Consider the following 25,303-nt stretch of genomic DNA (forward strand, 5'->3'; position numbering starts at 1 on the left):
AATTTTGCTTTCCAAGCCATGAGGTGTTCTGGTTATCAAATAATGAGGATTCATTTCCATTTTATCTGATTTTACTCAGGAACAAGGTCTGAAATTCAGGATGAGACCACTAAGAATATCATACATCTACACACATTGTGTACAGTCAGTAATTTTTGTAAACTTTCCTCTTTACCAGCCTATATTTTAAATTATTCACATGGTCACACCAGGCATACAACAGTGTGCAGTAATCCAGTCCATGCTAATATCCCATATTATAAAACATATTTGGTAAAAGTTTTGTTTATATATGCTAAGTATTATCTTGAATACCACAAGACAGGATCTCAGTGCTCAGATCTGTCTGCTACCAGGCTAAGGCAGAAGCAGAGCTGTTCATTCACTAATGTACCTACAAGAAGTTACATGGCTTTAGCCATAAACATACTTGGAAGTGGGTTATGTAAATAAATTACGCAAGTTTAAAGGACATCTGGTTTACCAGCAGCAGCAAGCTGGAAAGGGTCCACAGAAAGTATATAAAAAAGGTTTAAGTGGGTTTAGAAAACATATGAAGCTTGTTCTCATCAAGAAGAGGAGCTGGGAAAGCTGTGAGATAAAAAAACAGTAAAACAGACCAACAGCAAACACTTTTACAGTAGGCTGAAGTTCAGTTTTTCTCAGCCAGTGTAGAAAGGACACACTGAAGGAACTGGATCAGGTTAGGCTTTTGTGGCTTTCATTGATGGGGAAGAGAATGCAGACACAATGCAGAGAGGAACATGCTCTGAAGATACTGGAGCACACTACAGAAGCCACAAAATTGCTTGCAAAAGGTGAATTTTAATAGCAGTTGGAGAACCATTCCTTAGGTATGGTTTTTGTACAGTCAATTCCTGCCTCAAGAAAGCAGTTTCTTTTATGTGTCTTGAAATCAAAAACTAATTTTGAAAAAATTTAAAAAAATAAAATTAAAAATAGTTCAGTGGACTGCACTCCCTATACCGCTTCCCTGAAAATCTTTATTAAGGGGGTCTGGGATTGATTGTGTTTATGCCAGGTTTTACACAAAATAGTTTTGAACTTCCTAGTAACTCACATCACTCTTTCTTGTTGCCCTCCAAAAAGAGATGAATTTAGTAGCTTTATCAAATAGTAATGTTAAAATATTGTTAAATAAACTTTGAGCTACTTTTGTTTTATTTTTTAAATAAACAAGCAGCAAGTCTTAAGGGATCTCGTTATATTTTTCACATTGCATAGGGTTCCCACACACACAATAATGACAGGGTTTTAGGAGGATGAGAGTTACTTCAGACCACTAATTTTGTTTGGCAGCCTAATTTTTAAATAATAATGTTAGCAGTAACAACAAAATATAGCCCTGATTATATACCATTTCATTTCCACTGGTCAAAATTAGTTCGTTTCCCTTGGTCAAGAGATGCCAAAGTATGTCCCTGAAGGGCATGCTCTGAACAAGTCCATCAAAGGTGTTCTAAATTATGAAATTTAGGATTTGTTCTACTTAGCTGGGTGGCAATTAAATATTTTTAAAATACCCAACAACATGCTTTGAATTTATTCATTATTCTTCTGTCCTGTTATATCACCTACTTCAAGTAAAAAAAATTCACATGTCAAAAAAGCCAAGTTAGTGAATTTAGTGTGTGTAATTCAGTGCACTTCCATCTCTGCAGCTCCTGGAAGCAACCTCCATGTGTTCAATGCCACGTTTATGTGGACACATCATTTTAAAGGAGTGTTTCTCAAACTCTCTCTCTTTTCCCAAGACCACCCATTAAGCACACCACACAAATGCCTCTCGTGGTGCACCAGGCAATGGCTCTCTCAGACTGCCCTTAGTACTGCTGTAGCAAATACTGACATTGGTTACATAGGACAGCATATTTCATCTTCTAGCACAGCTTTAGCAGCTGGAAAGGATAGCCAAGCCCATGTGAGCTGACAACACTACAAGGACCACCAAGCCGCACACAGAACATATTTAAAGATCCACTGAAAAAACTAAACAAAACCTAAAATATCAGCAGTGATTTGGGGACACATCAACTTACAGTGAGATACTCATCAGATAAGACTTGCAAACACTTTAAACATTTAGAGAAGAACATGATTCACTAGATCATTAAGCAATTTTTATTCGGTCTGTATTGTTAGAGGAAATTTCTAAACATTGTTACAAAACTGGTTCTTGGCAATCTCTCTCTGTGCTATGCACAACTGGTGTTCAGCCAAACAGTTTTGAGGATTGCAGCCTCATGCAATCCCGACTAGCTAATGTTAAGCAGATAAAATCTCTGCAGTCAGAACCCCCACATCTTCCTGACCTCAGGAAAGTTCTCACCTGAGCTTTTCACAGAGGTTAAAATATACATGAGATTTTCCCAAAGCAGCATGCTCTTCTCTATCACTTGTTTGTTCTTCTGAGGCTTCTGCTGCAATTTGCTATTCAAGAACCACAACACATGTGATAGCTTAAATACAAATATACCATCTACGGGGGATTAGGGAATTGGCTTCAGACAGACACCGCCAAAGAGCCCTGGAAACAGGTACTTTGAAAATGGCTGCTAAACTGTGCCTTCTCCAGTCTTACAAGTCAGCTTCTGAGTTTGGTGCTGGTTGGAGATTGCAACCTGCACTGAACTCCAAAGGAGCTTAAACTGACAATTTCCATCAAACTTCAATGATGATGGTCAAAGGGCCCAAGATACACCGAAAATCCCACTCTAAATGAAGACAATAAACTCTACAGGAAAGGTGAAAACTTCCCTTCTCTAAGAACAGGTAGGCAGCAGCACTTCACAGGTCTGCATTGGGATGTTTGAGTCCAACACGGTGTCGAAACAGAGGAAGGAGAAAGCAGAAACCCATTGCACACACACGGTGATCCACTGGCACCACAGCCAGCCTCCAGCCCTCCTCAGTGTTAAATTAGGAACAGTGTGACACAAGGAAGGCTGTCACAGTTCCCACACACCACCTGCTATTTCAAGATGTACCAAGCAACGTCTGCAGAGCCATCACAGACTACTGCCCTGGATGTACACTCCTCCAGCTGTACAAAGCTATGCTCTGTGTGCTGCTGCCCCTAAGAGCAGAAGATGCTGTAAGCATTTACAGTTTATAACCCTGGGCCAAGAAAACTAATGGTATGGGTAACCTTTAACGACAAATTACTTGCACTTAAGGAAGAGAAGTATTGCTTTATAGTGTTTCTTATGAAAAAGCCCACAGTGCCCCTACCTCTGCCAGAAGCTCAGTTCAGAAGTCTCTGACAACCACTTTCCGAGCCAAATCACTCAGCAGATCACTGACAAGATATCATCATAGAAAGAGAGATTCTTATCACAGGCACATTCACTTCAACAGCAGGGTCATTGTTCTGTCAGTGAGGTTTCACATTTTGACTAAGGACTCTTTAAAGTACAAACCTGCATTTTGCCTAATACCATTACCTTCACCAACAATAGCTCCCAATTCCATAACAATGTTCACCATATTCCACACAGGACTCATGACAGTTTTCTGTGTGAGATATTAATATGGCACTCTGTTTGTACCCACAAAAGTGGGATACAGCCTGTCCATTGAGATTTCTGGTATTTTCTGATTTTAGAATAAGCAGAAGTGGCACTGAAGTAGTCTCTTACACGATACTACTGTTGGGCTTTGCCAAAATGGGTAAGTGCCGAAGGCAGTGCTTAAAAATAGGGTTGGGGGATGTGACAGGAAAAAAATATACTCGGATGTTTCACATTCTGTGATGCAGAGTACATGGCAACAATTTTCCTGTTGTTATTCTAAATGCAATAGGCGTGGATTTCCCCCGACCCCCATGATATGCTCCACAATTTTAAAACTGCAGAGGAAACTGAAGATTTGTCCTACTTCTGCATAAACTGCTTTAGAAGAATGCAGACAAGAGGGTGACTTCCTTGAACATCTAAACATGACTTTTTCTGGGAACAACAGTTCAGGTCAATCCATGAGTGGAAAAAAACTCTGCAGTGTCCCCTTTTTAGATTCTGGATGTCAATGGGAGCAAGGTTCTTTTCTGTTGTTTTTTCTTTTTCAGTATTCCTCCTTGGTTTGGCAGACAGCTGTCTGGCCAATAATAGTAGATTACACAGTGATGAGGGTTCCAAACTTTTAATGGGTAAAATAGTGGTTCTACATAATTTGGAAAATTTGGCTTGCAAATTTTATCCAGGACTTAAACAAATACAGGCTTGACAAAGGTATGCTTGTTTCTGATCTGAATTGTTTCCAATTTTTAGTTCCAGTTCCAGATGTTGTGTTAACTCCAAAAAACACAAATCTTTAGAAAGCTGAAAAAAAAGATATTTTATTTCTATTTCCACCAAAGGTACAATATGTACGGTATTTGCAAATTGCAGAAAAAGAGACTCAGAAATAGCATGTGCTGGATTCAGCTGCTGACAAATGTTACTCATTGGAACAAAAATGCAGTCAAGTCTCAAATGTAGGTTCCACAATTTGTCATGGTTTTCTTCTAACAGTTAAGAATATTCCCAAATAAAACCACCTTGTTAAATGGAACCTGCTACATGACACTGAGCTTTAGAGGGTGTAAAGTTAAGAGAAGTTTTTCGTGCCAAGTTGTAGACACAACTTCTGTTTTTTGTGCAGACTACGTTCCAGTCAAATATTCAAGATTTAGGCTTTGTGAGAGCTTGTTAGGAAGGAGGAAAAAAAGAGTATGAAGTGGAAAAGGTTATTTCAGATAACGAAATCTGTAACCTTGTGCTTGCACTTATATCACTGGTAATACCTAATTGACCACCTCGAAGGCAGCGAGTAAACAGAACAACCTGTTCCAAGCTTTGCAGATCACTCCTTGCAGAAGATGACTCTGCTTTAGCCAAGAACATTGATGCAACCAAATCAATTCCTTATGGCTCCTTTTATCTTTTTAAGGTCAGCATTTGTCATGCAAGTTTTGTGAAGTACTTGTACTGATGGAACTACAAAAAAAAAAAAATTATCTTCTGGTAGCTTAGCTGAAGAAACATAAAGTAATCATCTATGTTATTTGTCTCTCCACAGTGCAGAATTTAAGGACATTTCCAGAAAATACAGTTGTCACTTCAAATCCTCCAGAATAAAAGAGTCTCCACATTTGGAGAAGTGTTGATAATATTCAAAAGAAAGCAGATTGCATTAGTTCTGTACCTAAATTTATAGACTCGTCGTTTGTATGTGCAAGACAGGAAACACGTTTTAGAATTCAGCTCCAGGATGCTTCATTTGGATTTTGGAAAAGGTTTTGAGCCTAGATAATTATGTAAAAATTAAGAAAACCTGAGAGGCAATGGAAATTTGGGGCTTCAAAAGGTAAGTTACACAGGAGCTGTTTAACATTTTTGTTTTGTTGTTTTTACAGCTAATTACTGCTCTGTATCATCTTAAGGTTATTAACTGGTCACTCTCCTTGGTGTCTGGAGAATTGTGTGACATGCACCTATTGATACTGTGGTGTATAACCAAGGATGAAGAACCCAAAAAAGAGACTAAAAACAATATTAAAGAAGTGCTGGCATGGTGCACAAAGAGAAAGCTGTAAAACTGCAAAAAAGCAGAAACTGTTCAAATCAAACTGCAGCTACACTGTGTTAGGAGGGACCTTGATTTAAATATGCCCTTTGCATTGGGCTGGGTCAGAAGGGCTTTGTTCTGCTGTCTGATTGAATTGGCCACCCATTCCTGCCCCTCTTCAGTGGCATGTTACTCCCCATCCCCCAGGCTCCCATCACACCACACCACAGATGTTCTGGTGCCCTGAAATGTGCCCATTTGACTGCACACACAGTTGCCTTCCTTGAGCTGATCCTGTCAAAAGGATCTTGGTTTCAAAAGTCATATAGATTTTTATAAAAAGCAATAAGGCAACTTCTTTGCCCAGTTCAGCTGCAGACAGAATATAGCAGACAGACCTGCAGAGCACCTTCTCTTGTGCTGCTGTGTCTTGTGCTCAGGGGAAGGAGCTTTAAAAGAGGTTTTGTGCTTATAAAAAAGAATACATTGGTATGCACAGGTCTGCTATGCTTTAGGCATAAACCTAGCCATGAACAACCTCCCAAGCTAAAGATTTTTAAATATTTCCATGTAGAGCTACAACAAATTATAACCTATTTTTCAAGTTAGCCTTATTTGCCTCTTGAAATTTTCATGCGAGTCTCAATAACATCTTAAAGGCATAAGAAATTAACTGTCTGCACTGCATAGCAAGGGAAGCTGCCACAATGTTGTTGATTACAGAAACACAAAGTAGGAGAGGTACTAAAAAAGCATGGTGGTGCACCTCAGCTTTGACAGCAGGTTAACTGCAAAAGAGCTAAGAAATAAAATAAAAAAATTTAAAAAATCACTGTTTTCTTCCCAGGTCATTTCAAGACTTAATTCTTCCTTTTCCTTCTACATGATTTCCCCACCTGTATAAACAGCCAAGCCCAATTATTGTTTTAACCCAACACATATCTGCCTTCCCCAAACAAGAAAGGAAATTAATGTCTAATAAAACCTGAAATTCATTATAAAGGGGGGGGGGGGGGAAGGGGGGGATTAGAAGAAAGTAAAATTTGTCTCTGCAGAGAAACAAGGTTGGGAAAAACAGGCAATAACAAATTTTACACAACATGAACTGTGGTCATTCATACTAGGGAGACACCTACAACCAGAATTGTTATTTGCACCCTGAAGGACTCCATGTGGACACACTGGGAAGGACTGTCACAGCTGGCAAACCTGCTGTCTACAAACACAAGGCAAAGAATGAAAAGAAACCCACAGAGGACCAGGATTAAGGGTCATGCAGTCCACAGCACATCCAAGGCAAGAGCCCAGTGTGCTAATCAGGACCACAGTAGAACTACAGCCTGTGGTTTTCTTCCAGGCAGAGTAACTTATATTTTCTCATACCTCAAGCTACCTTGCAATCCTTTTTGTAAAAAAGGCATAGATTTTACTACGATGAATGGTTTAGGAATGATCTCAGCCACCCCAAATCTTCAATTCCTTTGCAGCTAGACAAGGTGTACTGCAAATAAGAAACAGGATTTCTGATAAACAGCAACAGGATTTCTGCAGAAGGAAGGGCACAAGCCTGTTAGCACTACACAAGAAAGCAGTATCAGGGAGGGCCGACCAAAATGCATTTGTTTATTCTATAACAAAACTAACTCCAGCAATGTATGGCCACGAGTGATCTGACCACTCTGTTTCATGCACCATATTGCCTTTCTCCACCCTTCATTTGCACTGCTTGGCTGTGCCTTCATTGCTAAAGAGGAAGATGTAAATTTTCCATTGAGATAGCTATTTTAATGTAAAGGTGCCTGAGGAGAACAGGAAATTTTACATCAAGTAGAAAGTCAGCAGCATTATCTCACTCCTCACCCAAGATTTCATAAGCTGCACAGAATTGCACTGACTCTATCAGGAATTTCCCATCAAGATTGCAGTATCAGTGTAGTAACACCTGTTTCAGCAATGAAGACATGGCCCAGGACTTTCACAGCAGGAACGCTTCTCTCTTGAAAACATCCAGGGCATTTCAGAGAATGGTATTCCAAACAACCATTTCAACCACACACAACAGTTGAGAAAAACTAACAAATACTGCAGTCCTTCAGACTCCAGCACTCACCACTGCAATGCTCTGCCCAGCACCGAACACACTCACAGCTGGACTAAGGAGCAGTGCCATTTGTCCTCTGTCTGGTGAAAGCCTTTTAGCACAGTAAGCTTATTACAACCAGCTCTGCATCTCTTCTATGTCCAGCTGTTGCAGACTGGTTTGGAGTTAAAATGTCTTGGATCCCATCCTCCCTATTAGATAAGTGCATATCCTTTTACTTATTAAAAACTCCACAAAATACAACTGTTAATACAAAAAGCTATGTGTGACCCACAGCCTAAAATCATCTTTCCAATCCAGAAATGTCAAACACCAGCACACTGTCAAGTACCAACTGCATTTTAAATTTTTATAACCAAGACTGTGCAGCAGACTGTTTGTTAATAAACATGAAATGCATGCAAGAAATGAGCATTTGCATTTAAGTAATTCCCTCCAGGTATGAATGACAATGACTAAATACAAAACAAACATCTGTCCTCTTATAATACAATAGGGGCTTATAAACCCAATTTAACCCACAGATTTACATGCAAAGGGAAGGGCTTTTTTTCCTACATACTGATGAAGATGGAACATTTGTTTAAAAATATATTATGCCCCAAATGTAAGACTTATGTGAATACTTTCAAAAGCAAACAGAAGACACCTTAAATTTCATTTGTAAAATGCAAGAAAATTGAACATGTTGTCTGCATTCACCTAACTTTTGATGAACTGTCTGAATGAGAAGGCTGAACAGCCAGAGTATTGTTAAACTAGAGGGAAAACTTACCTTCTCTAAAAACTAGATGTAAACTAGACCACAAAAGCATTCACTTTTTATGAAAAACTGCTTTCTCCAAAAAAAACACCTACCAACAAGAACACCACCCCAAGCCACACCAAACAAACACTAACTCGAAGCACAGTTGACAAAAGCCCTTTGCTTCTATACTAAACTTAGGCAGCTCCTGTAACTAAATAATTGCTCTGAGTTAAGGCAGCCATCACTTGTCCTTGCAGAAAATACTGTAATATTGCAACAATAGTAGCACCAAGTGGAAATAGGAAAGTCTTTTATCAAGCTTATCTGGTACAGAGATGAACTAAGATGCAAATGAAAATTAAAACTTTTTCTCCTTTAAAAAGGAGACCTAAAATCCAGAACTCCCTACTTATGGCAGTCTTCTATTAATTACCAATTACCATTAATTATCACACTTGATATCAACAGACTTCACGTGGGTGAAGGAAGTAACTCACTTTTGAGGACAATTCAGAAGTTTGTGTCTCCTTTGCTGTGACCAGTACTTGCAATGTAGAGCAGTACTGTGCAATACATGTTATCACCTCTGCAGCAAGGAGATTCAAAACCACCAACTTACTTCATAAAAGCCACCCAGGGGCCAGTAACTACAAGTCATTATCACCAATTCACTGCTGTGCTTTAACAAGCTCTGTAATGAGAAGACGCTTTATTTCCCCAATGTTATTATCAACATGTGAGAAACATCAGCTTTCTTAAGTTTTACTTGGAGGAAGTTAGGGCATCTAAAACCTCTCAAGAATGTTTTCCACTGATTATAGCATTAAGTAGTTTCCTTTATAAAACCTCATAATGCAGAGGACATTTTTATATAGATATACACATACACACACACACACATATATATATGCTAATGTGATAATAAGACTTGACACCAAATGACACCAAACATTTCTAAAGGCTACTTAAGCCGAAATTTTCAAACCAAAAAATTTCAGCTCATGCATTAATTGTCCAAGGACACCACAACATCAAAGGAGAAAACATCTATCTACTCCAGAGAACAGTTAATCCATACAATTAACCCTCCTTCACATCACATCACACTATAAATGCGAACACATGCTCCGTTTCTTTATTGCTCAGAAGATTCTCCAAGATGCTATTCTTGTCACTAATGAGGTGCAGCACAAACAATTAAAGACTTGCAAAAAATAACACACAGAGCTTAGATTTTTTTTTTTATTTAGAAAAGAACCCCCAACACCCCCAACGTCACAGGCTGTGCAACATGTGAATTGCATTGAAACATGTGGCATCATCCTTCCTTCAAAGCTGGATATGTTAGACCCATCAAATCCTTGATCTTTCAGTATCACAGTTTTATTAGACTAGAGAAAATTTGATTTAAGTCCCATTTTAGTCTATGTCATTGATCAGTCTCCCTCTTTCTCCTCTCTGATGCAGGGATTTATTAATAATGTATTTGACAGAGGGGGGAGACTGGTGTCAGAAGAACAAAAGGAAGTTAAAACAATAAAATGATAATTAAAACAATGAGTAAGAATAAGGCATCCCACAAAACAGAAGACAACCAAGCAGGTTACTTTCAGGCCTAGTTTACTACATGGCCACACATTTTTGTACTGTCACTAGAAGGAGCACAGAACTGAAGCAGAATGCTGCTTCAACTGAAACCACTGGCCAAAACACTCCAACACAGCCTTGTCTTAATCTACACCAGGTATTGCCAAAAAGCTCATTCTGGCTTTGTGTAACACCATCAGTTACCAAAAGTTCCCAGTAGGCTCTAAAATATATTAAATTGGTAACTTCACTGAACAGTATTCCATTGTTGCAACTTCACTTGCATGATCTGCGCCTATATATTGTATTAGAGGGGGAAAAAGCCCCACACAACCATTCTCCAGGATTTAGAAGCAGTAAGGGAATCAGTTGTTGAGTAAAATTAAGTAAAACCTAAAGAATAAACTGCAAATAAATCAAATTCAGGCCTTTTCTGGTAGTGCCAATCTTACAAAGATATAGAGAGATGTGCTTTGAGGTAGCCAATAGACAAGTTTCAGAAAAGTTTTTTTGGTTTTTTGGGGTTTTTTTGTTTTGTTTTGTTTTTTTTGTTTGTTTGGGTTTTTTTGTTTTGTTTTTTTTTTACATGAACTTGCAGCTGTCGGAACTAAGAAGTTTTGTGCCATTTCAGACACTGGGAAGAATTCTGAAACCATTACTGCTTGGCCAGTGCAACAGGTGGAGATGAAGTTGGGAGATTTGTAGGATCCAGCAGAGTCTGACCATCCACTCGGCACATGCTCAGCCAAACGTGGGAGAAGGCATTCTCTGCCTGCCTATCTGCTGTACACTCATCTGTTTGTCAGTGTTTTGGGATCATCCCAGCAAAAATTCTCCTCTCAGGATTAAGCAATATTTATGACAAGGCTTTGAATAAATTAACATTCCATGTTTCAAAGTCTTTCTGAATAAAGATAATAAAACACAGTCACTTCTGGCCACATACACAAGAGAGATCTTACAACTGACATCATACACATCAATAACTGCAAAAAAAATCCCCCCCAAAAAACCCAAACAAAAAAAAACAACCAAGCAAAAAAAACCCACACCGATTTTTCTTCCCAGTTATCTTACCTTCCTGGTGAAGGCCAAAGTTTTGGAATTGAATTTGAATAGCTTAAAAGCTAAATGTTCATTAAAAGAAATGTTGCCAAGCACACTGAACAAACACAAGTTACTCAAATACTCACAATAATCTGTTCCCAGTGTCCTGCTGAAGATTAAGTACGAAAATAACCCTGTGAAGTCCATTCCCTTTTATAAACAGCCAACATTAATTCAGACTTTAGAATAACAAACTGGTGCTAAAATTTTTTCTTTTTGCAGTTTAAGTGTGCGCACATAACATTTAAACATTCCCCACTGTGCTTGACTGCTCTATTCTTGCATATAAAACACTCTGAATTAAAAAGAAAAAAAAAATCAGTATTAGTTCCTGGAGAAAATCAGAGGTTTTTGTAGAATTTGGTGTACTGCTTCTGCCTCACAATATAGCAGAAGACAAGTTGCACAGGAGAAAGCACTGCATGCAGCTGTAATTCAGAGCACAGCAGCTGACAAGTTATATTTTTATCCCTGCAACCTCCTCACCATCTCCAGTTGATGCTCAAGACTTGAGAAAACAAGCAAAAGCTTTTTATTAGTAATGGAACATTGTCCCTGGATGCTGTGAATCTTTACTGACCCACTCATCACTTCCTGCCAACACAGTGGTTTGCGACAGTGATGGCCCTTGTGCATCAGTAGAGAGACACCTGAAGTCATTTTAGTTTCCAACAGAGACCAAGGTTTTATTCATAAAATTTAAATGAGTAAAAAAAAAAAAACCAACTAAAAAAACCTACCCAACCCAAAAATAAACCCCAAAAACCACCAACCCACACAACAAAAAACTAAACAAACCTGCTGCTACAGATTCAAAATAAGCAGGAAAGAATATGTAAAGCAGCTTCCTCACAACTAATGGTCAGGGATCTAAACACCTGGAGAATTTAACAGTAATTAAAAAATAGAACAGCAGAATTTACAAGGAACCAAACAAATTCCTACCCACACTAGTACACGCAAGTTGAGTGTACCTGTTGTACACCGTAGCTTCCCAAGCAAATCAATTTTTCCCCTTGTCCATTCAAACAAGTCCTCCCACACATCCTCTGCCTCATTGCCAATCAAGGGCCAAATGTGTCTGAAGGACACTCTTGCCGTGTGACCCAGTCTTGGAAGGCTTCCCCCATCACAAACCACCATTTGTGGACAAAAGGGTCCTAAGAGGCTATCAACAAGTGGATTGAAATGTGACATGTTATAAACAACCATGACAATGAAACAGTTCCCATCAAGATGTGAGCAGCAGATGCTCAGATTCAGTAACACCAGCCTGTAAACTCACTCTCAATCCACACAGTGTGAAATGAGTTCCAAGACCAAGATGAATATAAGACCATAATAAAATATTCCAGAACTAATCTTTGAGGGGAAACCATTCCAAAATACATGCACCCCAGGGGAAGTAATTGTGGAAGAGCTGTTGGATTTTGAATTCATATTCTACCTCAAAGTGAGTTTTGTTACCCTACAAAAGCCTTATAATCTGTACAAGGAAGGAGATTCTAACAGGCCCCAAGTAAGCTGCTCAAAGTTGAACACTGGAGAACATCTCCTTTAGAAAGAAAACCTTCTGCTATGGCCCTGCAACACTGACTGCACAGAATCCCAGGAGTCAGAAAAGCACAAAAGACAGGACCCCTGTACCTGTATCTACCAAGTGTTTTCTACAGTGGTAGAAGCAGGCATTTTGCATGTATCAGAGCACCATTGTCAAGAAGCAAAGACTGCTTGGAGGACCAAGTCAGCTGTACCAAGACCTTACAGCACTCCACATCCTCCCTCATTGCACACAGACTTCCTGAGGAAAAAAAAAAAGCAACAAAACCAAAACACCCAACAGGCAAGAGGCCAACACTCACAAAGATCCCATAGCCATTGTTCAGAGAAAACAAGTCACTTGCATCATTCCCCACATGCAATAAGCTCTGGGCTGGCTGTGTTCTGCCTCTGAGGACCAGCACCAGATGTGCTCTATCTCCACATGCCAGGAGCTCCACAACCTGGGAATCAGCAATCAGAGTTCTTTTCCATGAACTAATTACTGTCACAGGATGGTGAAGGACCAGATGTGTCATGGTGATTAACACCCAAGGTAAATGAATCCTAGATCACTTACATCTTTTGCAGGTAACAATGAAAACCTTAATTTGGACCATGCAAGTTGAGAGATAACATCAACGGAGGTCACAAACAAAATATTTCCACATGCTCATCTTCTCTCCATTGTGCCCTAGACTGAATGAAAAGCAGCAATCCTCAAACACACACTCAGCCTCAGCTTCTCCAGTTTTACCAATTCTGTCATGGGCAGACAGTGTTAGTGGAGCCACATGCTAAAGGGACAGCAGGCAGCTTTTCCCAACTGCCAGAAATAGAAGGGTGGTTTGGGGCTGCTTTTTTGTTTTGCTTAGGGTTTGGTTTTCTGCCTTTCATTCAACGATGCTGCCTCATCATCTTACTTAGGGAAGTAACCTAACAAGTTCCCAAGAGCTCTCTTGACCACTGGATAATAAAGATTACCCACCTACAGGCATTTCAGCTTTAAGCAGCCTTGGTTCTTCATACAGCTGGGGGAGAGGGGGGAACAACACAAAGAAAGCAGGTGAAAGTTTTAAAAACAATATACAAGATCTCTGCCTAGAAGAGCTTTCAAGTTAAGAAGAAATACTACCAATATAGGAAAGTGATACTGCATGCAGAAATTGTAAAGACTGAAAAAGGAAAGGAAAGTGGTTATGCAAGGTCAAATAATTAGGTGCAGAACACTGATCAGGCATAAAATTTTGATTAATAAGTATTCATTGCCTGCCTTTTAAGGAATACCTTACCTATCATCCTGCTAGTTTGAGGCTTCATTCCGCTCTAATGGAACAACAGCCACCAAGAGAACAATGCAATGGAGTCAAACAAAGCAGGTTCACTCCTAGATGGTTATTTAAAAACCAAATGCACAGGAGAAGATGGCTCTGAGGTGCTTCTTGTGTAAACTACTCCAAGATGCACTCAGAATATTTCTGTATCACTGTCACCTGTTCTCAAAATGCTGAGAGTTCACAGACTTCAAGGCATGCTTTGGTAACACCACCAAAACCAAATCCAGGTATACTGAATTCCCATCCCATACTTGCCAACTGTGAAACTCTCCTCCTTAAAATTCTGTATCAACAGCTAATATCAGGTATTCAAGTTTACACAAAAAGTATGGTTGTGGTTTTCTGGCTTATGGAGATTTTTTTTTCAGAAACAGGAGGTTATTCAATAACACAGCCATTAGAATGAAAGGGGAAAAAACAGAGCAGGAGAAACTAGTTAACCAGATGTGTAAGCATGTGAGAACATAGATACTTATGGCATACATGCTCCCACATAGACACATGTGGAAAACCTCCCCACCACCACCACCCTGTCCCCCCAGAGTCTCACACCCTTCCCTGTGTAAATACTTCACCATGAATTAGCCAGGACCTTGCAGAAGATTACTTCTGCTTAGGTCAGCATTTTTCTGAACTAGGAGTAACTCTGTCTGCTCCAGGAGAACTGAATGGTCTGGTAGCTACACAAGCTACAGAGCTCACTTGAGCTGCCTGTGGCTCTCACTGAACACCTGCAGATCATGGTTTATTCACTGCAAGTATATCCAACACTCACATTTCTGCTGGTCTCTGCATTTCTCCAAATTTCACCATTAGCTACAATGTTCACAGAAATGAAGTTAGGAGAACCCTTAAGAATTCAGTTACTCCATTCAAAAAGCCTCAAGGAATATTTCCTCACTCTTTGGAGGATGGTTCCTTCTGTTAGTAACCATAAGGAGACTGACAGAAGGAACAAAAAGGTGCTTTTGCCATTGAAAAGTGCACCTTTTCAACAGCATCACAGAAAACCTCCTCCTCCTGTGCAGGTTCCAAACCCACAGCTGACATTGAGTCGAGGGTTTTGTGGCTCAGGATGGGAGGGCTGTTGAAGATAGGTCAGATGAGATGAAAATCCAAATTCATTTTTAGGGGCAGGGAAGAACTGCAAGTGATTCAATTCCAATATATTGAGGCTCCACAATAATTGTGTCTGCATTAGCCACACCCTCCCTACTCTCACTATGTAGCTTGCCTAAGTAAGTCCAGATGTGTAACTGCTTCTGAGTATGCCCTTTCTATCACTGAACACCTGCAAACTGGAGATTTAGAACATAAGTAATAGTCTACCACATTCAGACAGTAAAAAACACACTGTTAAAATCCAGACAGAACAAAATTCCCCCTAAATGCCTATTTCTTTTACTCAGCTTTTGAAGATGCAGATAATGTATAGATTTTTTTTTTAATCATCCACAGCTGGGCAGACTTTCTAAATGGAAAATGCCACCCATGTGCATTTTCATCCTCTTAGCTCTCACTTGGGAACACAAATAACTCAGCAGTTTAATTTGCTTTTATATCTTTTGAGATAGACACATCCAGGTAAGTCAGCAATACAGATTTCTGAGGTTAAAACATTTTCCCTTTGGAAAAAAAAAACATAGCTGCTTTAACACCTCATACTTCAGGCTGTTGAATTTCAAGCAGGAGAAGCTATCAGGGAAAAAATCGAAAGCAAAAATAAAACTATTCATATCATTTGTATCATGTTTAATGTCAAAATTCATTCCTGTAAGGCAGACAACTCTACTCTGAGCTTTTTCTAAAACCAGAAAGTTTTCAACAACTGAAAACAAAAGCAAAAGGTGACAGAGAAAATAGGAAACTTGGTGGCCACGAGTAAAATTCCTTAAAAGGGACACAATACGTAAGTGACCCTTTATTTGAAATAACTAGTTACACAAAGCCTACAAAGCTCTTGGAACAATATGCACAATGTAAGTAGGGACCAATACACATCTAACACTGGGTAATTTATGATTCAGTGTCCAAAGGTGAGACCTTCTATAAAACAAAGGATTAGGGGTTTGGTTTTTAAGTTCTGCTGCTTTGAGAAGTTCAAGAAACAGCATAGTGACTTTTATATTAGCTTCAAGTGCTAAGAAAGAATACCAAGTATGTTATATAGACATTGCCTAGTTATACTACAGAGAATAAATCTCACACCCTCGCGTTCCTTTTCTTCCTTGAGTCATTCACTGTCATCACCAGAGACAGCTTGTTATCCAAGAGGCAAACTCTCTCTTTTTCTCTTCCTCTATAATGAAATGTAACACAGATAAAAAGATAGCTCTCTTTCAGAATATATTTTCCTGGCATCAGCAAGACACTGGTCTAAGTGACTGAGCCTGTATTGGGTTGGTGTGGCAATGTTTTGGTGACAGAAGGGGCTACAGGGGTGGTTTCTGTGAGAAGCTGCTGGAAGTTTCCCCCATGTGCCATGGAGCCAATGCCAGGCAGCTCCAGCATGGACCCACTTCTGGCCAAGGCCCATGGGTGATGGTGGGAGTGTCCCCAGGGAAATTAACAAGGAAAACAAGTTATTGTGTAGATAACAACATGTGGTGAACTGATTGCAGCCCCTTCCCCTGTCCCCCTGCACTGCTAGCAGGGAGGAGGGAGAAAATCAGGATTAAAATAAATAAGCCACGGAGGAAAGGAGGGGTCGGGGATAGGTATGTTTAAGATTTTGTTTTACTTCTCATTATCTTACTCTGATTTGATGGGCAATAAGTTGAACTAATTTCCCCAAGCTGAGTTTGTTTTGCCCATAACAGTAATTGGTGAGTGATCTCTGCCTGTCTTTACCTCCACCCGTGAGCCTTTGTTAAACTTTCTCTCCCCTGTCCAGTCAAAAAGGGGAGAGACAGAGCAGCTTTGGTGAGCACCTGGCATCCAGACAAGGTCAAACCACCACAGAACTAAAAACAGTACTGTGAAAACAAATATGCAGCAGAAACATTTCCAAATACCACGGCTTTGCAATTGTCCTTCTAAAGCAATCACTTTTTGCCCCAAAAATCTTATTTTTGTATCTGCACAAAAACTTGTAGAAACTGTCCCTTATTAATTATTTGAAAATAAACCTTGAACAATAATAATTACAGTAAAGACATAAGGCCTTTCACATTGCCTTGAGTATCATTTCTGCTCCACTTATGGAACTAAAACTACAGAAATCAGCTTGGAATACTTTCTTAAACTTGACACACAGATTTCAACACTCAATAGCCTGTGCAGACAAAGTCTGGTTACACAGGAACATGCCACAGCTTTCACAACACCCTAGAAATGATGGGCTGAAGGAAAACAACATGACACAGTCCCCAAGCACCCCACCGGGTGCAAGGAACAGCAAAACCTCAAAACAATAATGCAGCTGGCAGACCACTCACTCAATGTCACAAAAAATACACTTCAGTCTTACCTGAAGGAACAAATTTAAAGGATGTGCTACTTAGGAAGTCTGAGAAACAAGGAAAAAAAATAATCCCAACTAGAAGAAATCAAGATACAGGTGGCATAAGCCAGAAAGCCCCCAGAGATGTGTCATGGTGGGATCCCTATGAAATCTTCCCCCACCCCATGCACAACCCAGCTGTTTGCTTCAAGAGCACATACTAAGGACAAACAAGGTAATTCTCATCAGTTTCTGATCATGGAAAGTCCACTAAAAAAGAATTTCATCTCCTACCACAAGGCCAAAAGGAAGCAACTTGACTTTCTTGATTGCCATACTCTACAGCATGATGTTGTGTAATAACAAAGAAAAAAAAATCAACCAAATCACACCATTTAATTAGATTTCTTGTGTTCTAAATATTTTTCCCCTTCTTAAGCCCAGCTAGTACAAGTTTAATCTAGAAGAACAGAAAATAATGTCTTTGTGCAAAATTAATGAAAAATAGTGCAAGGACTGGAAAAAGCATCCATGAAACTGAAATCACAATTTCCACAGAAGGCATGCTGAAGTTATTGACCAGAATTTAAGTGTATTACTGCTGGTAAGCTTAATCTGTGCCTAATTCAAGCCCTGGACTATAGGGCTTAAGCCATAAATACATACACAATTCCAGAGAAGTTCTCAAATGATGTATCAACAACTGATAGATTATAGCAGCACTGTACACTTTCATCATCTGAGCCTTCTCAGATTCTCTCCTTCTTTTTTTTTTAGTTAAAACCAGCACTAAACAGCAGAAAAGAAAAAGAACATCTGCAAAATCACATAACAGTAACAGTATTTGATTCCCAAAGCCCAGAGTTCAGTAGGCAGGTTCATTCAATCCACTGCTACTCCTCATCTGCCCAGAGGTGCAGAAGCATAAGGCAGACAACACTCACACTCTCTGGCCTTGCTTTACTCTTGGAAACACCACAGAAAGGGGGGGTCAAGCTTCTGTCTCTACTGACTGCCCTCTCCTACCTCCAGTCTAATTCTTGAAGGCTGAGGATCAAGAATCCCTCAGGGTTAATTTATCATCTTAGCAATCATGTGAAACGAGTCACTTCCAAAAACCTGTACTGAAAAATGTATAATGCATCACATTTAATGCAACAACATAGTGAAATAAACAAAATGTACAGTCATGGCATTTAAAAAAAGGGCAAGAGAAGACCTCTGGAATCACCATTACAAAATGTTATCAAATTCTAAGCCACATGAAGAGATGTCAAGACAAGTCACTCAGTAATTTCTCTCCCTCTCAGACAAAACTCAAGCCAACAGGTGTCTTGTAAGGACAGAACTACCAAATTAAAAACACTGCACTTTCACAGAACATCATATGCCCCTCAACAAGAATTCATGAGGAAAACATGAAAATCAAGACCTTTGTGTAACCAAATAAAAACCAGAAATACACTTCCCATCTTTCTACTTTCCATAATAGAGGGGAGAGTTACACCCTAACACGCCTGCAACTTCATTTCTCCAGTTGCATCACCTTTCATGACAGCTCAGGAACACCACACTTGATTTATTGAACAATTACCTGGTTTACATCTATAGTCTCAACAGGAAGACCAGAGTTCAAAAATTCTGCCTGCCACAAAGACAACTTTTTTTACTGTTTAACGTAAGTGAACTTCAAGTGGGGAAGCTCCGTTTCCTTATGCAAAATGATAAATAACAGATGCCATGCTTGCAGATCATTCAGAATTAGCTAAAAATACATACAGCATTTCAAAAAGTAAAAGTGCCAAACAAAATTCAACAATTATCATATTATTAACCAGGCACATTTTAAACACACATGCCAACATTTGAGCTCCTCAGACCACTGACAATCTCACCAAGAACTTTCTACTGCATCTGCTGTCAGTGCTGTTTATTGCAATAGCAAAAAGCCTTCATACTGTGAAATGAAGACAATTCTGCCACTGATTTACAATCAAGAAAGCTCTTTTCCCAGTACGCTATTTCCATTAAGTTAATCTAACACACCACAAATTATTTATTGGTTTGAAAGCAGTTTCAATTGCTTTAACACTTTTATCATCCAGAGCAAACACACCAATTTAAATCAAGCATGTGTCAATTTATTGGCATCCTTGCAAAAGTCACCCCTGGATTTAACATCAATACAAAATGACACCTTACATCTGTCTGTGCTGGCAGGCAAAGTGTGAGTCAAGCAAGAATAAAGGAAAGAAGAGCTAAATTAAAAATCTTGTTTATTACATAGCCCCTCAACATCCTCACCAGCCCATCACCCATTCCTTACACTCTTTGGAGCGTCTCAGTCAAATTGGGTGGCTTAACAGATAGTTTCAATCTTTAGTAAACAGAAACCACAAAGATGAGACACTGCTAAGTTCCACATCCCAATTTTTCTGAGAGAGAAGAAACCAGAAGAATTTTTGGCCCATAAGCTCCAAACAAACAACTGTACTGAACAATACTTTGTGGGACATAGTTCCCATTTTCTTTCCTGTTCTCGCCACAACTGTTTCACCACACAAAATCTCAAGAATTGCTAAAAATATCCTTTGACTCTATCATAAGCTTTTCCATAGCCTAACTTAACGGCAGGACTCTCCAGAACTACTTTTTCCAGTTTAGAAGTCCCAGATGTGAGCTATCAGGAGATGGCACATCTTTGCCTCCTTCAGAAAGACTTCAGTGTCCAAACAGCACATGGGTTTGCCTAGCCAGCATCCCTAGCCATCATCTTAATTCTTTGCTCCTGTCCTAGGTGTTGTTAGACATGCAGCGTTGTTAGACATGTCCTGTCAGGAAGAATACCAAAAAAAAAGAACAATCCACATGCCTCAAAAATCTAAGGAAAATGCTGTTTTCCACTGTGCACAGAAGAACTGCATTGTTGCTGGCCTATGCCACAAACTTGGGGGGATAACTGTCCTACTGTCACTCCTACCCTGAAGTTCAGGTTGGTACATTTGAGTTCTCCACAGAAGTCTTGAGCAGAAAATAACATCCATTTCTTTTAAGGGTTCTCAGCGCTGTGGGGTTTTTTCCAGCGACATCAACTCTCAAGAGAAATTCTGAACTTAGAAAAGCCAACCATTTTGACTGTCTAATAACCCTTGGGTTACACACATAAGGAAAAAAATAAGAGGATTTCTTAGAAAGATTGTATTGTAGGTAGCTTTATTTCTCTTCATTCTAAGAAGGAATTTAAACCAAATTATTGTCCTTAGTCTCAAGATGGCAGGCTGCTTCATACAATGCAGTAAGCTCACAAGAAATACTGATCTAACATGAAACTAAACCTTGTTATTATAGCTGTTTCTAAGCACCACCAACTGAAATTCACCAAGGGCAATTTATTTCTGTTTTGACAAAAAGAGAGAGAAATGCTTTGAAATGTACAGGGCTGGTTAATTTTTAACTAGAAGCAGAGTTACAGTAGACAGTCTTATATAGTAAGTCAGGTGTGTCTATATTCCAGGAGAGGTTTTGTAACCTTTATTTCTTGTTACGCTGCCAAATCTTACCCGAACACTAAAGGATAACAAGTTCCCAGAAACAATCTCTGTTTGCTAAAAAGTTACCTTGGCTTGCCTTATTCCAGAAACATGCAGGACTGAGAAAATTTACAGCTGGGACAAAACCCATAGCCTGTTTTACCAACAACTACATTATAAACAACTAAAATAAAAATTCTTAAGGTAAAGCAGCAAGAGGCAAGGGTGGAACTTACACTGGGGTACTGATGAAATACATTCATGTTCTTCTAAGTACTGACTTTGTGTGTCGTGCTGATCTACAAATTTCAGGCATCTATAGTATGAGTGATTTTAAAGCATCTCTGTGTGCTTTAAAATAAATCTAAATAATTTAATTTAAAATGAAATGGTAACAAATTATTTCACATACCTAAAGACAGTTAAACCTATTTAACTTTCCCTGGAGAAAGAAGACTCAGAGCTTGAGTCTAAGCATGAACCTAAACTTCACAGTCAGCCTGAACTTTCATTGTTTCCTCACTACTTCAAGAGGATTTATGACCATAATTTGTGACAGACCCTCACATCACGCTAGTAATAGTTATTAGGAAAATAGTAACTAGCCCCCTAAATCAATGACAGACTGACTGAAATGGCACTGAAATGCATTTGAGGACTCCTACACAGCACATGTCCCTGTCATAAAATTAGTAAGTGATTTTTCCTGCTACCTTCTACATTTAACCACAGCAACAGGTTTCCCAAGCTGTAGGTTATCTCATGTAAACAGTATGGATTAAAAGTCATTTTACGGTTGGTTGTGCTCAAATGCATTTTTTATTTTGTGCTGCACCCCTAGTTTCAAGTACCTGTAACCATCACACTTCGTTGAGTCACACTTCTCTCCTCACCTTTCTGTATCCTGTGTTTGTTGATATCAAAAATGAAAAAGCATTAAATACTTTGCATGAGCAAGAAATTCCTCCCTTCAAGAAAGGACCAAATGCAACAATCATTATGTCTTTTCACAGTGAAATGAGTCAAGTACAAGCCATATCTGAAACAGGTTTACCATTATTTCAAGCCACATAAATAAAACCACTCCTGACACCACCACATACAAAGCAAGAACTTAAGAGCTGTACAGCAAAATTATTTCACAGCCAAAGTATTCAAGATCTATTACAACATGCCAAACTTCAGTGAAGCTGTAGTGCTGCAGAAGCTCCCAGCAGATCCCCAATCATGCAGAGATGCATTTACATATTTCTAAGATAAGCACATCAAATTACTTTTAATAGCTAAAAGTCAGGCATCTCCTTACAGAGTAGGGATTCTCAGAAAGGGAATTAAATCCATGGAGAGCCTTTCATAGTACAACCATGCTCCTTCTAAAAGCACAGATGAACTGTCCTTAAAAGTACTGTCCGGATCAACACAACAAAACCTTCCTAATAAGCAGGCAGAACAAAGGCAATGTCGTTAAGATCTGTAACTAAGACTCCTTAACTAATTATTAAAAACTGAACATTTGTAGCCCAGTTCTTCCATGCATGTTAAGGAAGGTGACTGCTCATATCAAACATACACTATATTAAATAAATCAGTCTCTCAAACGAGGTGAAAGAAAACCAAACTCCAAGTAAGAACTTATTCCTTAGTTTTGTCACGAACTCTTATTTTCCTAAGAATTCCAAATGCAAAGTTATCTCTTTTTTAAAAAGGGATTTTTCTATTGGAACCTGTTAAGTAAATGTAAGGAAATCCTTTAAGAAGCCTTCATATAAGAACCCTAGAAGTCAATTTCCACCCTCCATCCCCCAAAAACTACATTAGCTTCATTCAGTCAAACAGGAATGTGAACATCTGTACACAAACATAAGTGTACAGAAAGGAACAAATCACACTTCAGGTTTTCAGAAACATTTTCAAAAGACTGTGGCAGCGTGTACGGAGAAGGTGGACCCTGCGATATGAAGGGTATCTTTTTGATATAATACAGACAGAATAAGCAATACATAATACACACCCACGCAGAGCTCCAACTAAAAATATAGAATGATGATGCCAGCAGAATATGGTCTGTTCTCTTGCTCTAAATGACAGTTCTAATAATTACAGGAGGTTTGAAAAGGTGGGTGGCCTAATAAAAAGAGGCCCTGAGGTGATGTTCTGACAGCCTTGGCCACACAGCCGAGTTTTCTAAACTACCAGGAAATCGCAACAGCCAGGCTTCGGCTTGCTCAAGCACCGGGGTGATGTATCCAGGCAGACCACATGCAGCAGCAAAAACCCAGAAGTCTCGCACATGCAGCCAGAACTCCCCGTCTCGGGCGAGACAAAGTGGGGAGCGAAGGCGCACGCAGGAGGAACGGACACCGTCCCGCTCCCCACGGATGCTGCAGACACTGCACCGCCCCCGTCTATTTGTGATTTAGAAGGATTAGCACACTCGCTTAGAAACGGGACGGCCGAGGGAAAGTGGGGGGCAGGCTCCGTGCCCGGGACGGGGCACCCGGACTGCAGCTCCGGCATCGCCCGCGGGGCCGCGCCGAGCCGGGCCGGACCCCCGCCCGCAGCCTCACACCGGAGCCGGGGCGAGGGGGGAACACAGGGCACGCACAGCAAACTCGCCTTCCCCCCACCCCCTTCCCGGCCCGGCCAAGAGTTTGAGCGACACCCGACACCGACCCCTCCAAACTCCACAGAAATCCCTGCCCGGGACCGCGGAAGGACGGGAGTGGGGGGGGCGAGGGGGGTGGGCGACTTCAGTCTCTCTTTTTCCAACTGCGTGCGTTTACCTGAGCCACCCCTGAGGGAAAACCGCCTCGCCCCCAAGCGGGATACGTCCCGAGGGAACAGAGAGGAGAGGCCTCCTTTTCCTGCGCACCCTTTCTGCAGGAAAGCGGGGCGAGGAGCAATAGTTCTGGGGGGGAACTGGCGCAGGCAGCCTGCCGTGCTCCTCCCGGCCCGTCTCGTCCATGTGCGCGTCCTGCGCCTCCGCGGGAGCCTGGCCCCGCTCCCGCCCCTCCCCGCCGCACTCCCGGCGCAGCGCGGGGGAAAGTTTGCCCAAGTCCGACAACAAAAGGGACAGCGGCGCTCGCCTCCCCGCCCGCCCGGGCCCCGCGACGCCCCGAGGAGCTTACCCCCGGCCGAGCCCGGCTCGCAGCGCAGCACCGAAGCGGCGAGGAGCGGCAGCAGCAGCAGCAGCGGGAGCGGCGCGGCCGCCGCCGCCTCCATGTTGTGCCGCCGCAGCAGCTGCCGGAGCGCACGGAGCGTCTCAGGCAGGCTCCATGCTCGGGGCGCTGCGCTCGGCGAGGAGGGAGGCGGGGAACGGGGGAGGCGCTGGAGCCGACCCTCCTCCTCCTCCTCCGCCTCCTCCTCAGGCCGCCGCCAGGGAGGGGGCTGGGACGGAGGATCCCGGCTCACACCGCATCCCGGGAGCGGGCGGGGGCGCACCGTCCCGCCGCGGCGCGTCCCACGCGTGGGAACACCTGGCCGCGCGGGGAGGAGGTGCGGCTCCGGGACTCGCTGCTTTATCTTGTTAACTCCTTCCTGCTGCAGCTATCACTCCAGAGCCAGCCGGGAAGGCTGCAGAAGATGGCTCGCTGCGTGTGCAAAAAGCAACCTTTCGCTGGTGGATTTGGAAGTTAACAGTGGGGACGCCCGCCCCCTTTTCTGTCTCCCGGAAAAAGAGTGGTTGTTTTTTTTTCCGAATGGAGGTTCGTTCTTTCCTTTTCTCCTCCCACCAAAACAAACATTTTATTAAGTCACTCTTCCACAAAACACTAGTTTTCAAAGAAAAATGCATTCAACAGTCTTCTGTCGCCTTTCTCCCCCTCTCCCTGTTAAGCATACCACCTGCTCCTATAACACATTACCACCAGGAAAGAGGCAAAAACTGCGCTGTGACATGGGGCTTGGTTTGTGCCGGCGCCAGCTGCAGAGGGCTGAGAAGGACCCGGCTCACACTGAGACATCCCGCACCTTTCACAGGCCAAATACTGCCCCCGTCTCTCTCACAGGGAGAAAACCAAACGGCGTAAGTCCAGAATTTTCAGTTAAGTGTCCATTTTTGGGCATCAGTGTCCTTGTGCTGACACTGATTTGACAATAAGAAAAAGGATTGCTGGATGGCCTTGTATAGAGGTGGAAATCACAAGGGTCTGCCCAGCATCCCCTTTAAACGGTTTTTGCAAGTCTCTGAGCAGAAGCCATAAATCACAAGCAAACACTTAGCAAATGGATGTCACATTTTAATAGTTTCATTACATTTCAGAGATTAGGGACTTCCAGGTCGACCCGTTGCCACATACTAATTTATCTGCCTTGCTGTAAGTGCTAGAGCAGCAGCTGAGATTTCTT

General features: G+C 41.1%; 1 protein-coding gene across 1 annotated transcript in view; it reads right to left on the minus strand.

The window, feature by feature from the left end:
- Positions 1-24,178, minus strand: part of LRP5 (LDL receptor related protein 5) — a 124,565-nt gene extending 100,387 nt beyond the window's left edge. The window contains exon 1 of the mRNA XM_058025962.1: positions 24,085-24,178. Within this exon, the coding sequence (XP_057881945.1) occupies positions 24,085-24,178 (94 nt within the window). The remainder of the gene's footprint in view (positions 1-24,084) is intronic.
- Positions 24,179-25,303: the final 1,125 nt, after the last annotated feature.

This window comes from Melospiza georgiana, chromosome 6 (genome assembly GCF_028018845.1).
Source record: "Melospiza georgiana isolate bMelGeo1 chromosome 6, bMelGeo1.pri, whole genome shotgun sequence".
Taxonomy (NCBI): domain Eukaryota; kingdom Metazoa; phylum Chordata; class Aves; order Passeriformes; family Passerellidae; genus Melospiza; species Melospiza georgiana.